We start from the raw sequence: 16,124 nt of genomic DNA, 5'->3' as shown, positions 1-16,124 counted from the left end.
TTGAACTGCTAAGACGCCCGAGCGGCTCAGTCGGTTAAGCATCAGACTTCAGCTCAGGTCATGATCTCGTGGTCCACGGGTTTGGACCCCATACCGGGCTCTGTGCTGACAGCTCAGAGCCTGGAGCTTGCTTCAGATTCTGTGTCTCCCTCTTTCTCTGCCCCTCCCCACTCATACTCTGTCTCTCAAAAATAAATAAATGTTAAAAAAATATTTAATAATAATAAAAATAGGTTTATTCAACTGCCTTTTGTATGTGTATCTCCATGGATGTCACACAGGACTGTCAAATGCAAGATTGCAAAATCAAACACAACCTCTGCACTCTGCGCCCAACCCAACCAAAAAACCAAAGAACAGAAATGTAGGTGTAACTTCCAAGAACAAGGTTTAACTTACTGGTGGTTAATAAACCATCAAATTATTAGAAACAAGGTCCCCTGAAGCTTCAGAATTCTTTTTATCTGCCCTTCCACAAGGTTTGCCACAAAGTGCTCTCTCAGGCTGCTGTTGGGACATAACGCCTCTCAAAATCCATCTAATCAACTATCATAAACTTAAGGGAAGCACCAGATCAAGATGTTTTTGCACCAGGACTGTTTAAATGCCCTGCTGACTAGCAGGAGCCAAACTCCTTTTTCTTGTGAAGGCTCACCTGATTCTAATGACTAAGAACCCTCCATCCTTTGAGCTCGAGACAGCCAGGGATCATTTTGAAGACAGGAGGAGTGGGGAGCTTTCAGCTAACCACCATATCTAAGTGCCCCCTATAGGTTAGGCACTGTTCCACAAACAAGATTAGTAACAGAGAATTGTAGGAAAAAGGACTCTACAACCACAGAAGACCTTAAAAATCATTTCATCCACCCTATTAAGATCGTCTATGAAACATGAAATCCAGAGAGGGGATACTGATCTTACCATTCTTTGGAGTCCAAACTCAAATCCTCAGACTATTGTTCAGGATGTACATACACCTTTTCTAGTATGTCACTTCAGGTAGAATTAACCACACAATAAAAGATGAGGAAAAGGAAGGAGCATAGCATGTGCTTGAAATCCTTTATGGAAAACAAAGTGCTAGGAAAGAGATGATGGGTCAGACAACACTCTCTGGTAGTGAGATCAGTATTTCTGGGAGAGAATAGAGCCCTGCCGGGGCGGGGGAGGAAGGGGCGTAGGTATGCGCGTGTAGGAGTAAAGGGAGGCCCTCTGACTGTGATACATGTAACTGAGAAACTGCTTTATCCAAATAGGGATAAACATCTCATTTTAGATTCATGAAGTGTTAACCCTTGAAGAGACTCTACAAAAGAGTATCCAGTTGAACTTTTTGCTATAATGGAAGTGCTCTATGTCTACACTGCCCAATATCTGAGTCCTACTGGACAGTTAATCTCTGGAATAATGCAACAAAACTGATTAAGCTATTTTCTTACCGGTAATGTTTTGAAGGAACAGCAGAGGAATATTCCTTTGGCAGCATAACTGGATGAAGTGAGCCCCCTATAAGCAAATGAGGTAATCTTTTTAAAGGGGGGTGAACAAATCTGTAGCCATCATGCATCCTACAAACACCATACCTGGGTCAGCGGTAGGAAAGTGTACCCTGTGCTTGGCTAGTTTGACCTTACAGTAACACTAACAACAATACTCCCGTGTGGACCCACGGCCAATGGGACATCGACTATGGTTTGTACTACATTTGTTTGCAGTCATGTGTGTGATCACTGGCTCACAGCTGTAGGGATGAAGTCAAATCACTAACATTCTAAACAGCAAGTGAAACTCAAAAAACTAGAAATGCTTGTCAGTGGGAATTCCTGAGCCTCACTATAATTCCTTAGTTTTCCACTTTAAAAGAAAACAGAGGGGCACCTGGGTGGCTCAGTCAGTTAACTGCCCAACTCTTGATTTCAGCTCAGGTCATGATCTCATGGTTTGTGAGATGGGGCCCCAGGATGGGCTCTGTGCTGGGAGTGAAGGGCCTGCTTGGGAATCAATCTCTCTCTCTCTCTCTCTCTCTCTCTCTCTGCCGCTCCCCCGCTTAAGCTTTCTCTCTCTCTCAAAATGAATAAACATTAAGAAAAAAACTTTTAGTAAAAATTAAAGCAATATAAGCACTTTTAAAACAAGTATTCCTACAGCCTGAGGATACATACATGTCATCCACAGCACTTACAGTTCAAGCGTCGTATCAAAACTTCCCTGAAACATTTCATTGTTTAAATAATGCTCTAGATAAAACATGTTAATGTAAACCCCCATATAAACGGTTTCAAACACTAAGATACACACACACACGCTCACATGCACATACAGTGTTCTGCCTACTAAGGCATCTGGTTAAATATTTTAAAGTTTTCATGCAATAAACTTTCATTCATTACTTGACCTTCAAAGTTTAAATTAAAACAGAAAATCCTGAAACATGTTTAACAGTACTTGCCTTTTTTGCAGATTCAGAAAAGAGAACTCCGTTATTTCCAATGATACCTATAGGGTATCCAAATATTCTAGCAAATCCTCAAAAGAAAATTGAAAAAAGATTTATTTATTCCACAGGATTTTTAATTCACAGCTAACAGACATAGTTACACATTCTTTAATTTCAAATCAAAGTTTAAAATGTGGGGATTCTGTCTAGGGTACAGAACAGCTCATGTCACAATTTCTTCTTTCTAAAGTACTGGAGAATCTGGGTTCTTTGCTTCCTTGAAAGGAGTGTGTACCTGTAAAGTTATCACTTTGTCTGACTGGTTGGTTTGGTTCGATGATGGATGGGGTAGGGTGTTGCCCATTCATTTGTGTAACACATGTCCGAGTGCCTACTAAGTACCAGACAGAGGACATTCTGAAATGGAACAAATCACAGGTGGAGAGCCCTTTAAAGGCCCATGTTCAGAGCTATCTGTCATTCTCAGGTGACTGGCTTGCCTGAAAGTGCCTGTGGCAATGACAGGCCCTTGAGGTAAAGGGTATAAACTCAGCAAAGGCCAACTTGCTTTCTTTCTTTTTTTTTTTAATATAATTTATTGTTAAATTGGCTTACGTGTAACACCCAGACCAACTTGCTTTCAAAAGCGGGAGCATAACACCCAGACCAACTTGCTTTCAAAAGCGGGAGCACAGTCGAGGCCGGTGGTCACACAATGAACCACCACACTTTCATTTTCTCTAAAAGCTTCCTTTATTCCTCACCACCAGTCCCACTACCGATGCAAACACCCACTCTCCATACACACAGACACAAAGGGAGAAGAAAAAGGGCGAAAACGATTAGTATGTGAGGGAGACACCTGAGGGGATTTCAGGAGGCTTTGTAAACCTGAAAAACTACAGAGATCTTCCCAAGAGTGAATTTCAATAAGCCTAACGAGGACTCTAAATAGGTATCAAACACTTGGAACCCAAGAGTCAACAAACAGTGCTTGTTGACAAAGCACGCTCCCAAAGCGCCTGGGGACCCCACTCTGTCTTCAAGCTCAAGATACACCGGCTGCCAGCTGAGACGCTCGGTGTGTGGTGTGCGACACAAAGTGGTGTGTGACACAAAGCAGGTGCTTGAAAAGTTGTTGAAGGAAAATTAATGGATAAGAGAGAGTGTCAACCTGCTGATATGCCAGAACACTGAATTTTTAAAAATTTGTTTTTGTTCTTTACTCTGGCGTTGTCTTGGTTTTCTTGATCTTTCAGTCCTAAAATCCCAGCCAAAAGCCTATGCTGCATTTCTTAAATGGCAATGCCACTTACAGAGACAGTGCAAAGGGGTGACCTTCTCCAAAGGTCTAGCAATCCGCTTCCACTTTTGTGCCCCACCCCCACAAAACCAGCTGGGAACTTGCACATCTCTTGGCAGTGTGGTGCTGCCCCTAAGGTATACTGCCCTGTGTGAGCTATTTAGACTTTCAACCCATCCTGAGCCTGGCTTGGGATCTCCAGGCACAGGACCTACTAAGTAGGGCACATGCCCCACTATATCAGGGACACGGAGGAAGTGCCTTCACCAGCTTCCTTCGGGCCAAACAGGAAAGCACAATGTCCAAGAAACTACTAGGGCATACCTAGGCAGGTGCAGAGGCAGGAGGAAACTCTTAAGAGCTGCCAGAGATACCTGATCCTCAGAAAAATCTGTTCTTCCTCCCCCCAATACTTCCTCCTGTCACCAACCTCCATTCATTCCCCTCTTCTCCTTCTCACTTCCCTTTCCCTTTCTCCAATCTTATCTGAATTCAAGACAGAGGAATTCCTCAGTATTCTAGGGGACAAAGGTACCACAGGTCTTTGAGCAAGTAAGGGGCAAACTGGTAAAAACAGATGACAAGGACAGCCCATCCATCTTTGGAAAAGAAGCAGAAACAGCTCTGACTTGTTTCAAACTGCTGCACAGAGAGCATTACATCCGGAACTATTTGGCCACAAATCCTGTCTATATATCAAACAAAAGTCTCTTAATCACTTAAACACCTCAATACAAAAACATAAATTCCACTCCCAGTGTGAACGCTTTTATTGCTCATAAATCACACCAGGAGAAAGTGTTGTGATTTATCCTTAAGCCTTCACGTAGATTTGCAATTTGGATTTTTTAGAGTTATTTTTTTTTTTGCTCTGATATGTTGCCTTCAGATTACTTACTACATTTTCTAGCTTTCATAAGACCAAATAAAATTCAGAGAATTCGTTTTGCCATTCGTCCAAGATAGATTATTATGGGTCTAGCATCTATGTTTCAAACACTTTTCTTCCAAAGCCTGCAAACTTAACACTTTAGATGAATGAATGAACTTTTATAAATAGACTTATTTGTTTTTTCAGACATGGTTTTCTGTCCTGTATTCTCGGTCTAGTGTTTACATGATTCGACGTTAGACCCACACAGAGGCTATGAGAAGGTCCTTCTAGGAAGGACATTATATAAAACCTCCCAGTTGAATTAGAGACTAAAGAACCAAGGAAACAGTGCTGAAATTTTCAAAATAATTACAAATTATCCAAACAAGGGAAACCTGGGTGACTCAGTTGGTTAAGTGTCCGACTTCAGCTCAGGTCATGATCTTGAGGTCTGTGAGTTCGAGCCCCACATCAGGCTCTGTGCAGACAGTTCAGAGCCTGGAGCCTGCTTCGGATTCTGTGTCTCCCACTCTCTCTGCCCCTCCCCGACTCACACTCCGTCTCTCTCACTCTCAAAAATGAATAAATGTTAAAAAAAATTTTAATTTAAAAAAAAAACCCAAATTATCCAAACAAAAAGAACTACAAATGCTCCCACTAATTTTACTGCAGTAACAGGTCTTTACACGGTGAATTCCACCAAGTCACAGACAAGGTCCTGCACCACAGCATCCAGCCATCATCATACTAAACCCTCTGGATCTACGAAGCTGCTCAGCTCCAAGTCATCTTCACAAAATAACTCCTTTTGAATACAGACCCACATACTTGTCCTGCTCTAAATAACAAAGCTCACACCAAGTGCATCAATACCTGGAGATAAAACATCACTTATTTTCAAAGTAATAGAAAAAGTTCAGGGGCACCTGGCTGACTCAGTACAGCATGTAACTCTTGATCTCGGGATAGTGAGTTCAAGCCCCATGATGGGTGTAGAGAGTGCTTAAAAATAAAATCTTTAAGGGGATGCCTGGGTGGCTCAGTCAGTTTAGCATCTGACTTTGGCTCAGGTCACGATCTCATAGTTCGGTTCGGGAGTTCGAGCCCAATACTGGGCTATGAGCTGACAGCTCAGAGCCTGGAGCTGCTTCAGATTCTATGTCTCCCTCTCTCTCTGCGCCTCCCCCACTCACTACTCTGTCTATTTCTCTCAAAAAAAAATAAACATTAAAAAAATTTTAATAAAATCTTAAAAAAAAAGAAAAAAGAAAATGTTCATATTTTCAATTCTTTGCCTTTATACCTGTAACTAATGTGTCTCCATATAAGGCTTTGAACTCATTGAATCTGCTTCCATCCACGATTCTAGCAATGACCTAAGAAGAAAAATAACAGTGTCCCTGAGATATTATACTACAAAAGAATTTTTTGCATTAACGTTAGTCATAAGGAAAACAAATTCATGCTTAAGTTGTTACTTTCACAGAATTTCACCCTACACAGCAAGTCTTCTCACTAGAATTTCACTTTAGATGCATGGTTGATACCCTGAAGTCATTCTGGGCCCTGGTTTTACACTGCGTGGTCAGAGCAACAGCACCATGTTGCAAAGCAGAGAAGCAGAGAGACTGTAAGGGCTGCACGCTGGACTCAGAGCTCCAGGAGCTGCTCAAAAGTATCAGCTGAGGGTCAGGGATTCAACCACAAAGCATGGGATAGGCTCAGAGTCAGGAGACTTAGCCTCCAACCTAAGGGATCAATAGGACTTGCATGTCCTGGAGGGAGTCTCAGTTCTCACCTCTGCAAAGGTGGGACAAGGTTGTGAGGATGCGATGAACCTAAGCAAATAGTGCTAAGAGGAAGACCCAGCCCTGATTCCTGGCTCTACAGCTGAGAAACCAGAGTCACAGCCTGGCTACCTCAACTCCTCTGAACCTCACTTTTCTCATCCGGTTTAAAGAAAAACAAAAAGATAAGGGGAGCCCTCTTACACCACTGGTGGGAATGCAAACTGGTGCAGGCACTCTGGAGAACAGCATGGAGGTTCCTCAAAAAAATTAAAAGTAAAACCACCCTATGACCAAGCAATTGTACTACTAGGTATTTATCCAAAGGATACAAAAATACTGATTTGAGGGGCACAGGCACCCCGATGTTGACAGCAATATTATCAACAATAGATAAGATATGGAGAGAGCCCAAATGTTCATCAACTGCTAAATGGATATAGTCAAGGGCAAAACTAAGGCACAGAATCTGATAGTAAGATAATTTCCTAATTTGAAAAAAAAGATAATTCCCTAATTTAAAAAATATTCTGTCAGATAGCAAACAAAATAAAAGACTACATGCTATATGCAAGCACTAAAAATTGTCAATCTAGACCAAAGAAGACCATGTCGACAATCTGTAACCATAGCAACAGCTTCAACTGTAATCAAGTCTAATCTCTGCTAATGTCATATTGATTTAAAACGGTACGTTTTTTTCCTTTCAACAACTTACTGACATTGCATCCACTTCCCAAAATCAGAACACTAAAAAGAAACAGCTGAAAATTATGAAGTTACCTACATCATTCCTAAGTTCCACAGGAATAATGAGTCCTATTTTTGAACAAAGCAAGTTTCATCATTGTGCAATGAAAACTTCCCAACCATTAAGAGGATTGTAATCCCCCTCTCTCTTCTAGTAAGAGATCATTCCCTTATATGTCACTCCCTACTGAGATCTACAGTAGGCTCTAAGGCACCAACCTATCTAAACAGATTGCAGCCTTACAAATGGATATAATGAGATTGACAGCATGGTTTATAGCTCACAGTTCCACTCCACACACCTCTCGGACATCAAAGTTCCTCTTAAGGTTAGTGCCAACTATTCCATACAATTCATCAGCAGGAAACAAAGGATCTTCAGAAGGCTCAATGGAAACCTGCAGAAATATAAAACAACCACATCAACCTGTTAAAAGACATTATTCAGGGTAACATAAGTCAAAATGCTTTTCAATAAAATAAAAAACAGAAGAACATAACCAACTCACATCCAATTTCTTCTGATAATTTAGATTCCTCACAATCTTCCTAGTTATGTGAAGGGCATGAGTATCATCCAAAGCATAGTAGTCGGATACTCCAGACTTTCTACAGAGTAAAGCACACTAAAATAATCAGAACAGGGAAAAGGAAAAGAAGTATCTTAAACCCCAAATATCTTCTCTCACTTAAGGATAGCATCATTTCACTTCCAAAATACTTCAATACATGTCATCTAATTTGATTCTCACAATGGCCGTGGCAGAACGGTATTATCCTTATTTCACAAACAGGAAAAACTGAGGTATACTTAAATTAAGTACCTTGCCCTAGGACCAGCAGTAGCTGTGTAAGAATCCACACCTTCTATTTCTTAATCTTGACCTTCTTCTACTAGACCAGAGAGCCTTGCTGATGAGGACTTCTATTTAATGCTCCTCCCATGCACCTCAAACAAAGCTGTATATGATTAAACTTCAACAACCACAGATGGCATAATGTAGTCCATAACAACAAAGTGTTTGTCACTAACTAACTAAGCTCCTAACAAAGATGCCAACTATGGTCTCTCATTTCAGAGAGACAGCTGAGGAGCACCTTACAAAGTTACACCCTAAGAGTAAGCTGCTATAGGTAACATACAAAGGCTTGAAGACCCTGTCCCTTGGATCAATGGTAAAACTGGGTATTGATAATAGAAGTGTGATAAGGGCCACTGAGGTTCCCATTCAATTTCAAGTTCGGTGTGAATGATGCATGGGCTTGCTCTATTAGTTTTATTCTGATTAGATGGCTTGTTATCTCACAGGTAGATATACTATGACTCTGTAATATAATATTAAAAATAACTGTAGGGGCACCTAGCTGGCTCAGTCAGTGGAGCATGTGACTCTTGATCTGGGGTTATGAAGTTCAAGCCTCACGTTGAATGGAGAGATTACTTAAAAATAAAATCTTTTTAAAAATAAATAAATAAGGGGTGCCTGGGTAGCTCAGTTGGTTAAGTGTCCAACTCTTGATTTTGGCTCAGGTCACAATCTCACCTCTACCCTACTCTACCCTGGCAGTGCAGAGCCTGCTTGGTATTCTCTCTCCCTCTCTCTGTGCCCCTCCCCTGCTCTCTCTCTTTCAAAATAAATAAACTTAAAAAAAAATGTTTTAACTAACTAAAATGATGATAAACACAGACAAAAATATGTACCTGAAAAATAAAATTTTTCTTCATTTTATGAGTAAGGACTAATCTGCTGCAATCTAAATCGTGATGATTGTGATGTCCTGTCTAGGGAAAAATGCCAAACCCTTGATAGATATTTCTTAGAAATGGGTTCTCACGGTGGTTTCAGGGCACTCTCTACCTCTGGACTGGGTGTTTCTAAATGAGAATAGAGACCGTGTTTAGTCCTGGCTACAGCCCCACACACGCTGCAAGTACTAGACCCTTCAGTTTTTTTAACTTAATACGACATTTTACAACTAACCATATCTTTTAAATGCTTCATACATAATGCCAGCTATAACTGCTGACTTCTAGCTGCACTGTAATAATTCAGTAAGCAAACAGCAGCAGAAGGAACTACTTCCAAATCAGTAAAATGCTTTCCTTTCAAAACTGCCTAGTATTTATGAAAACAGCAGGAAAGGGAAACCTTTGATGAGACACTATATAATGAAAGTCTTTATGTCAAATTAACTCCTCAGGACCACTAATCAAAGAGGTTTAAATATGGATTTACAAAGAGGAACCTGGGTGGCTCAGTCGGTTAAGCATCTGACTTTGGCTCAGGTCATGATCTCATGGTTTGTGGGTTCGAGCCCTGCATCGGGCTCTGTGCTGACAGCTCAGAGCCTGGAGCCTGCTTCGGATTCTGTGTCTCCTCTCTCTCTGCCCCTCCCCCCACTTATGCTCTGTTTCTCTCTCAAAAACAAATAAACATTAGAAATTTTTTAAAATATATGTATTTACAAAGACAGAGAAAACCCAAAGCAATCTATTACACTGTTAAAAAGAACAAAAACCAAGCCATCACCGCTTAATCATTGTCTCATGATTTTAAACAGGTTATTATTAATAATAATAGCTAGTAGCAATAGGGTGCTTAGCAGGCATAAGGCACTGCTAGGAGGTGGGAACTATTATTATCTTCATTTTACACATGAAGACATGAGGCTCAGGGAAGTACGTGGTTGGTCCAGTCACAACAGTAGTAAGGCAGTAAGTAAGTAAGCAAGTAGTAAGTAAGGCAAACAGAAGATGAATTCTGGAACCTACAGCCCAACTTGGCATACTGCCTACAGTGTTTATGGGCACCAGATAACTTTTTTTAAATCAAAAAAATTTTTACACTACTGCTCGTCCAATGATATCTTCATTTCCTTCTCCTGTTAAGCAACCACAAACAGTGGCAGTCCACCTTGTATTCCACCCACCTGTTCCACTGGCGTGCTCCTCCCTCCCGGCTGCCTGCCACGGCCTTCCTCCCTCCTCCTCCCACACCAACGTCTGCCTGCAACGGCCCACGCTATCGATCAGAGAGGACCACAGCAAGTCCGCTTACACGCATGTGCTCACCATAAAGAAACGAGTGCTCTGTTCCACGCATGCAGAACATACAACTTAGGTGTCCTAAGCACAACACCGCTCCCTTAACCACTCCTCCTATTGCCTCTAGTTGGAAAGCTGGAAGCAAGCTAGCATATTCATTTTGTAATTGCTTTTTAGCTCTTTGGTTTCTCTTATCTACGTAATGAAATTATTAATCCTGAGGGGAGAGACCAGGCCTGAAATTTTTCTGTGTTACTCACAACACTGAGTGCCATCAATCTAACCACAGTAAGCTCTCAGTGAGAAGGGAATGAAGGAAAAACTGAGGCAAACGTAGCTCCTTTCCCCAACTTTTCTTAAGGCGCAGTGGTGCTATTGACAGGAAAGTAGAAATGCTGTACCTGTCTTCTTTCTCCTACCTACTAGACTGCTCCCGTAGCCTCCTGCCTCTCTGGATTTGAGGTCTGGCAGCACAAAGAGGGGTTCATGCACCTGCCAAACCAGGGAGCTTGATGACGAGGTCTACCTGCAATTTATACCTGGCTTCTTTAGGGTACGGTCCTGGGCCCTCTTCTTTATCTACCCCCATCTTGGGGTGAGCTAGCTCAACTAGTCCCATGGGTTTAAATTCTACTTCTATGTTGACAACTCCCAATTAAAGATCTCCAGTGCTGATCTGGGAGCAGACTCTTATCAATTAACTGCCTGCTCAGCCAGCATCCCTACTTGGATGTCTCAAGCGCCTCTAACTTACCCGGTCCAAGAGGAATACCCGATCCCCCTGCCCCATCCTCAGATCTCCTCCTCCTCCTCCCATCTTCCCTGTCTCAGGAACGAAACCATGTCAAGTTATCACCTATGTTACCCCACTTTCCTACACCCCTTATATGACATCCATCAGCAAGTCCCTCAGTTCTGTCTCAAGGAAGCTTGAACCTGGTCACTCCCCCTACGTGCATGACCACCATAGCCACCAGCATCTCTCACCTATACTGCTGATAAAACCCCCCGAATTGGTCCCTCAGGTAGACTCATGCCAAATCCCTAAATGCTCTCTGTTTTACAGCCAGGGGGAGTTTTTCTGATGAAATATATCATAATAGCATATCTCTCCTTAAAACTCCTTAAAGTTCTCTTTAAAAAAAAGTCCAAATTCTTTAATGACAGGTTATGATATACAACAACAAAAATAGTAGCAGTTAACATTTATAGGTACTTACTTAAGGTACTATTTCAAGCAATTTATATGTATCATCTCAATCCTCACAAAACTCTAGGAGGTAGACAGTCTTCTTAGCCCTGAACTGTAACCCGAAATGACTAGACCAGTGACATGATGGAGCCAGCTCACGACTGACTCACAAGAGCCAAATGTGTGCACCTCTTCCTGATTCCACACTCAGTGGTGTCCTCTCAGGACCTTGCAATCAGCCTCGGTGGGATAATTTACATCAGGGGCATTGGCAGGTGCCACAAAGTAGGGCTTTTGCACCCCCCGCCCCCAGAGAACCAGCTGTTATGCACTTACTGCTGTTGAGAGTTTAGCTAAGCTACCTCATGGTAGATGGCTGCCTCAGCATCTACTTCGTTTGACTGAGTGGCCTGCAGGAACCTTAAACTCACTCCAGCACGCTCATGCGAGCACATGCTCTGGACAGCAGCCACAGAGCACAAGCACGTGTAAGTCCTGATATGACTCCCCCAGCGACCCTCGTGATCAACAGTCTCCCTGCCTCCCAGCTCCTTCCTGCATGCCTTATGTGCTCCTTAAAGAAGACCCATATGGAACTGAACGAAACTCCCATCTTTGGGTTTGAATGGACTAAACTAGCGCTAGACTGGGAACCCCAAAGTGCTCCAACATGGACCCTAAGAAAAACATGTGCTCAGGTTCTGCCTCTGTCTGCGCTCTGTCAACAGCTCCCAGCGTGGTCCCTCGAGGCATGCTGTGTACTTCTTCCAGGTTCTGTGAGTAATACACTTGTCCATTTCAATTTCTCTCGTGGTCTGTTGTTGAATCACAGCTCACCATCCAGCACATTGTGCTCCACTTAACAAATATTAATTTCACAAAGTCTTAATGCCTGCACGGCACTGGGTTAGATCCACCTCCTATATGCCCTTCCTATACTTCTTTGTGGACCTTATCACATGTACACATTTATATCATTTTTTGGCAATTACTTATCACCCACCTCCCTAAGATGTTAATAAGCTCTCTGAGGTCAAAGACAATGTCTACCTTATTATCTTGAATACCTGTAACAGTGTCTGGCACATAACCAGTGCTTGATGGATGTTTGTTAAAGAAATGAGAAACCTGTCTCTCCAGTCTTTCTAGGCTACAACAGAAAAGCTGATGTTCTAGCTTAGAAATGCAGCTCTACAGTTCAAAGAACTGAACCCTAAAACAGCAGCTCAAGAACCAATGGACTGTGGTCAGACCTGGCAAGTTTAACTCTTAGAAAAAATAATTAAACTTTCTCTTAAACGGACAAACAGGCAACAGTGAATCCTGGAAAGAAACAACGGCCTCTGTTTCACCTGCAGTGCAGATCGGCACCTCCAAGATCCTCAGCTGAGACCTCTTCTCCAGTCGCGGCTTTAACCTACAGCAGCGATAAAAGTCAGGGGTGAGTTTTGCCCATTGGAGAAATACGAATGCTTACCTACCATGCAAGTCTTCTAACCTGACTATGGCTAACACTCTTTCTTCCACAGAGCTAAGATTCTGTTTTCTTATTCCACCCACCTAGCAAACCTGCATAAAATGGTCTCTAGTCTACAGATGAAAAATCTGAACCCAGAGTCACCAGAGAATTTCCTCACAGCCCCTGAGCAAGTGAAAGAACCTGAGTTGAATCGAGGTATTTCTGGCCTGAGAAAGCCCACTCTCCTTCTCCTAACCTATGCATGTCAAAGCATTTGTGTCTGTGCATATGCTGTTCCCACTACCTGGGCTCCCTGCTCTCTGTCACGTACCTGAGGAATCCCCCTTCATTCTTTAGACCCCAGCTGCTCTATGTGGATTCTCCTGACCTGCCCAGGCCTCTTCATCATTAAGGAGTCTCCACAGCAATTAAAAGAACAATGCTTGTTCATCTGTGGTCCAAGAATACTCCACATACACCTCCAACAGGGCACCTATCAGATCGTATGTCAATAATCTGCACATGTCTCTATTGTCTCCTCCATACTGTGAGTTCCTTGATAACAGGAACTGTGATGTATTTGTCTTTGAATGCTCAATAAATTTAATGAATTAATGCCATTTTTGGCTATCCTGAAAAATTTCAGTAATTATCACAAACTCTTAAAGGTACAATACCTTTAAGATGGCAAAAAAAAAAGTCTCTAAGATTAACCATATCTAAGATTCAGCAGAATATGACCAAAAAGAAAGAAACTCAATTAATAAATTACGAATGACTTAATTACAGCCTGAGAAATTCTAACAGAAAAAAAAAAAATTATTTAGTGCTAAACGCCAACCTGATCCCTTAGGAATTGCTTATTGATTCCTACCTGTTTGGGTTGACTGATTTCTTTTTCTTCAAATAGAAACATGTTTTTATTAGAATAACGAATATTTATCTAAACTGCAATGTAGCAAGGACTTACTCCCTACCTCAGAAGCTCTGTCTTGGCTTAGCCAGTTAAGCATCTGACTCTTGGTATTGGCTCAGGTCATGATCTCACAGTTTGTGGGATCGGGCCCTGTGTCAGGATCTGCAATGATAGCATGGGATTCTCTCTCTTCCTCTCCCTCTCCCTCTGCCTCACCCTGCTCATACTCCCACACTATCTCTCTCTCAAAATAAATAAATAAACATTAAAAAAAAAAAAGCTCTGTCTTAAATAAAATATTATTGCACAGGGAAAAGTAACTAAAATTTTCACCTCCAATTATTCCACCCACAGGACTAAATTCTTGGTTCTCTTCTTCCCAAAATATTCATTGTAAAATAGCATTCAGCCCAGACAATAACTAATTATAAGAGGTGTCTGGATATTTAAAGTTGCAAAAAAGGAATAAACAACCATTATGTTCTATTTACTTATTTCCAGGGTTCTGACTAATATCAACTGATAAAATAAGGATTCGTCATTGGTTAATATTTACTGAACACCCACCCACAACATGTCAGATACTGTGACAGGTGCAAAGATGATAAAAATCAAAAACAGCTCAATCTACTAAACATTAAGTTCAGAGGACCGAAGAACAAAAAGATCCTTCAAAAATTGGTCTTATTATTATGCATTTTTCCAGCCACTTTAAGTGACTAAAAGCTATAGCAACGCAACCCCACATTATGCACAAAATCTTTTTCAATTTTCAATAAAACAAGTGTCAAAATTTAGAACCCTGAAGCGGATGAGGCTGCTGCTGCTTTTTTTTTTTTTTTTTTTTAAACCTGTAACCATGTCTTTCAGGGGGACACTACAGAACAGAGTCGAGTCGTCTAAGAGAACTGCTGACTTTGGCTGCCTCATTGCTCCTGGCTGAGGCACAGGGTAAATCTGAACCCACCGACTGGAGGACACTGCAACTGCACATTAGAAAAAGCTTTCTCTTGAAAACAGCTAGTGTTCTTCCATTATTCTCATGCTGCCTACAGTCCCAAAAAGGTGTCAGTCCCATCTTTACTCATTCTTTAAGGAAAAACAATACGAACTACTGAAAGTGTATACCCTTCACTAGACAAAGGTAAATTTTGAATGAATTCTCTCCTCTCATTACCCAACGACAGGTATCATATATAACTAGAAAAATATTAAAGAATAATTGATAACAGAAGCCTTTTGAATAATGCCTTCAGACTTTTATTACATATAAAATGGCAGCTCTTCAGGCTTACCTGATCCTCAATAAAATTTATTAAAAATGATTACAACCATTTGGAAAATACACGTTTTTCACATCAAAGCAAGCATAAGCTGTTTTCAACATAGGTTTTTTTTTTATTTTTTTTTTAATGTTTTTTTTTTTTTTAATTTTTTTTAATGTTTATTTATTTTTGAGACAGAGAGAGACAGAGCATGAATGGGGGAGGGCAGAGAGAGAGGGAGACACAGAATCAGAAACAGGCTCCAGGCTCTGAGCTGTCAGCCCAGAGCCCGACGCGGGGCTCGAACCCACAGACCGTGAGATCATGACCTGAGCCGAAGTTGGACGCTTAACCGACTGAGCCACCCAGGCGCCCCTCAACATAGTTTTTAAAATAAATTTGTGTTGGGGTGCCTGGGTGGCTCAGTCGGTTAAGCGTCCGACTTCAGCTCAGGTCACGATCTCGCGGTCCGTGAGTTCGAGCCCCGTGTCGGGCTCTGGGCTGATGGCTCAGAGCCTGGAGCTTGCTTCCGATTCTGTGTCTCCCTCTCTCTCTGCCCCTCCCCCGTTCATGCTGTGTCTCTCTCTGTCTCAAAAATAAATAAACGTTAAAAAAAAATTAAAAAAATAAATAAATAAAATAAAAAAATTAAAAAAAATAATAATAAATTTGTGTTACTATTCCAAAACCAAAGATGATTTTTTTGACAGAGTTTTAAAGCAATAAACTTACTCTCTGAGATAGAATTCACATACCATAAAAATCTCACCTGAAGAATAAAATTCAGTGTTTTTTAGTGTATTCACAAGAACGTGGAACCATCAACACCACCTAATTCTAGAAGTTTCATCACTCCCTAATGAAAGCCCATAGTCATTACAGACACTCCCCATTCTACCCTCCTCTTGGTCTCTGGCAACGACTAATCTATTTTCTGTCTCTACATATTTGCTTATTCTAAATATTTCATAGAAGCAGAATTACACAATGCTTTTCCTTTTGTGTCTGACATAATGCTTTCATGGTTTATGTTGTAGCATGTGTCAGAACTTACTCCTTTTTATGGCTGAATAATATTCCATTATATGGATATCA

At 41.3% G+C, this 16,124-nt stretch overlaps 1 protein-coding gene across 1 annotated transcript in view; it reads right to left on the bottom strand.

Moving 5' to 3' along the window:
* MCCC2 (methylcrotonyl-CoA carboxylase subunit 2) overlaps positions 1-16,124 on the bottom strand; it is a 71,985-nt gene that overhangs the window by 12,533 nt on the left and 43,328 nt on the right. Inside the window, exons 8-13 of the mRNA XM_049649586.1 lie at positions 12,742-12,806; positions 7,661-7,760; positions 7,454-7,549; positions 5,918-5,990; positions 2,450-2,526; positions 1,440-1,506 (exon numbers count right to left, since the gene is read on the bottom strand). Coding sequence (XP_049505543.1) covers positions 1,440-1,506; positions 2,450-2,526; positions 5,918-5,990; positions 7,454-7,549; positions 7,661-7,760; positions 12,742-12,806 — 478 coding nt within the window. The remainder of the gene's footprint in view (positions 1-1,439; positions 1,507-2,449; positions 2,527-5,917; positions 5,991-7,453; positions 7,550-7,660; positions 7,761-12,741; positions 12,807-16,124) is intronic.

The sequence above is a fragment of the Panthera uncia genome, assembly GCF_023721935.1.
Source record: "Panthera uncia isolate 11264 chromosome A1 unlocalized genomic scaffold, Puncia_PCG_1.0 HiC_scaffold_17, whole genome shotgun sequence".
Classification (NCBI taxonomy): Eukaryota; Metazoa; Chordata; class Mammalia; order Carnivora; family Felidae; genus Panthera; species Panthera uncia.
The sequence above is the reverse complement of the archived record's forward strand: the minus strand, read 5'-3'. Positions and strand labels throughout refer to the sequence as shown.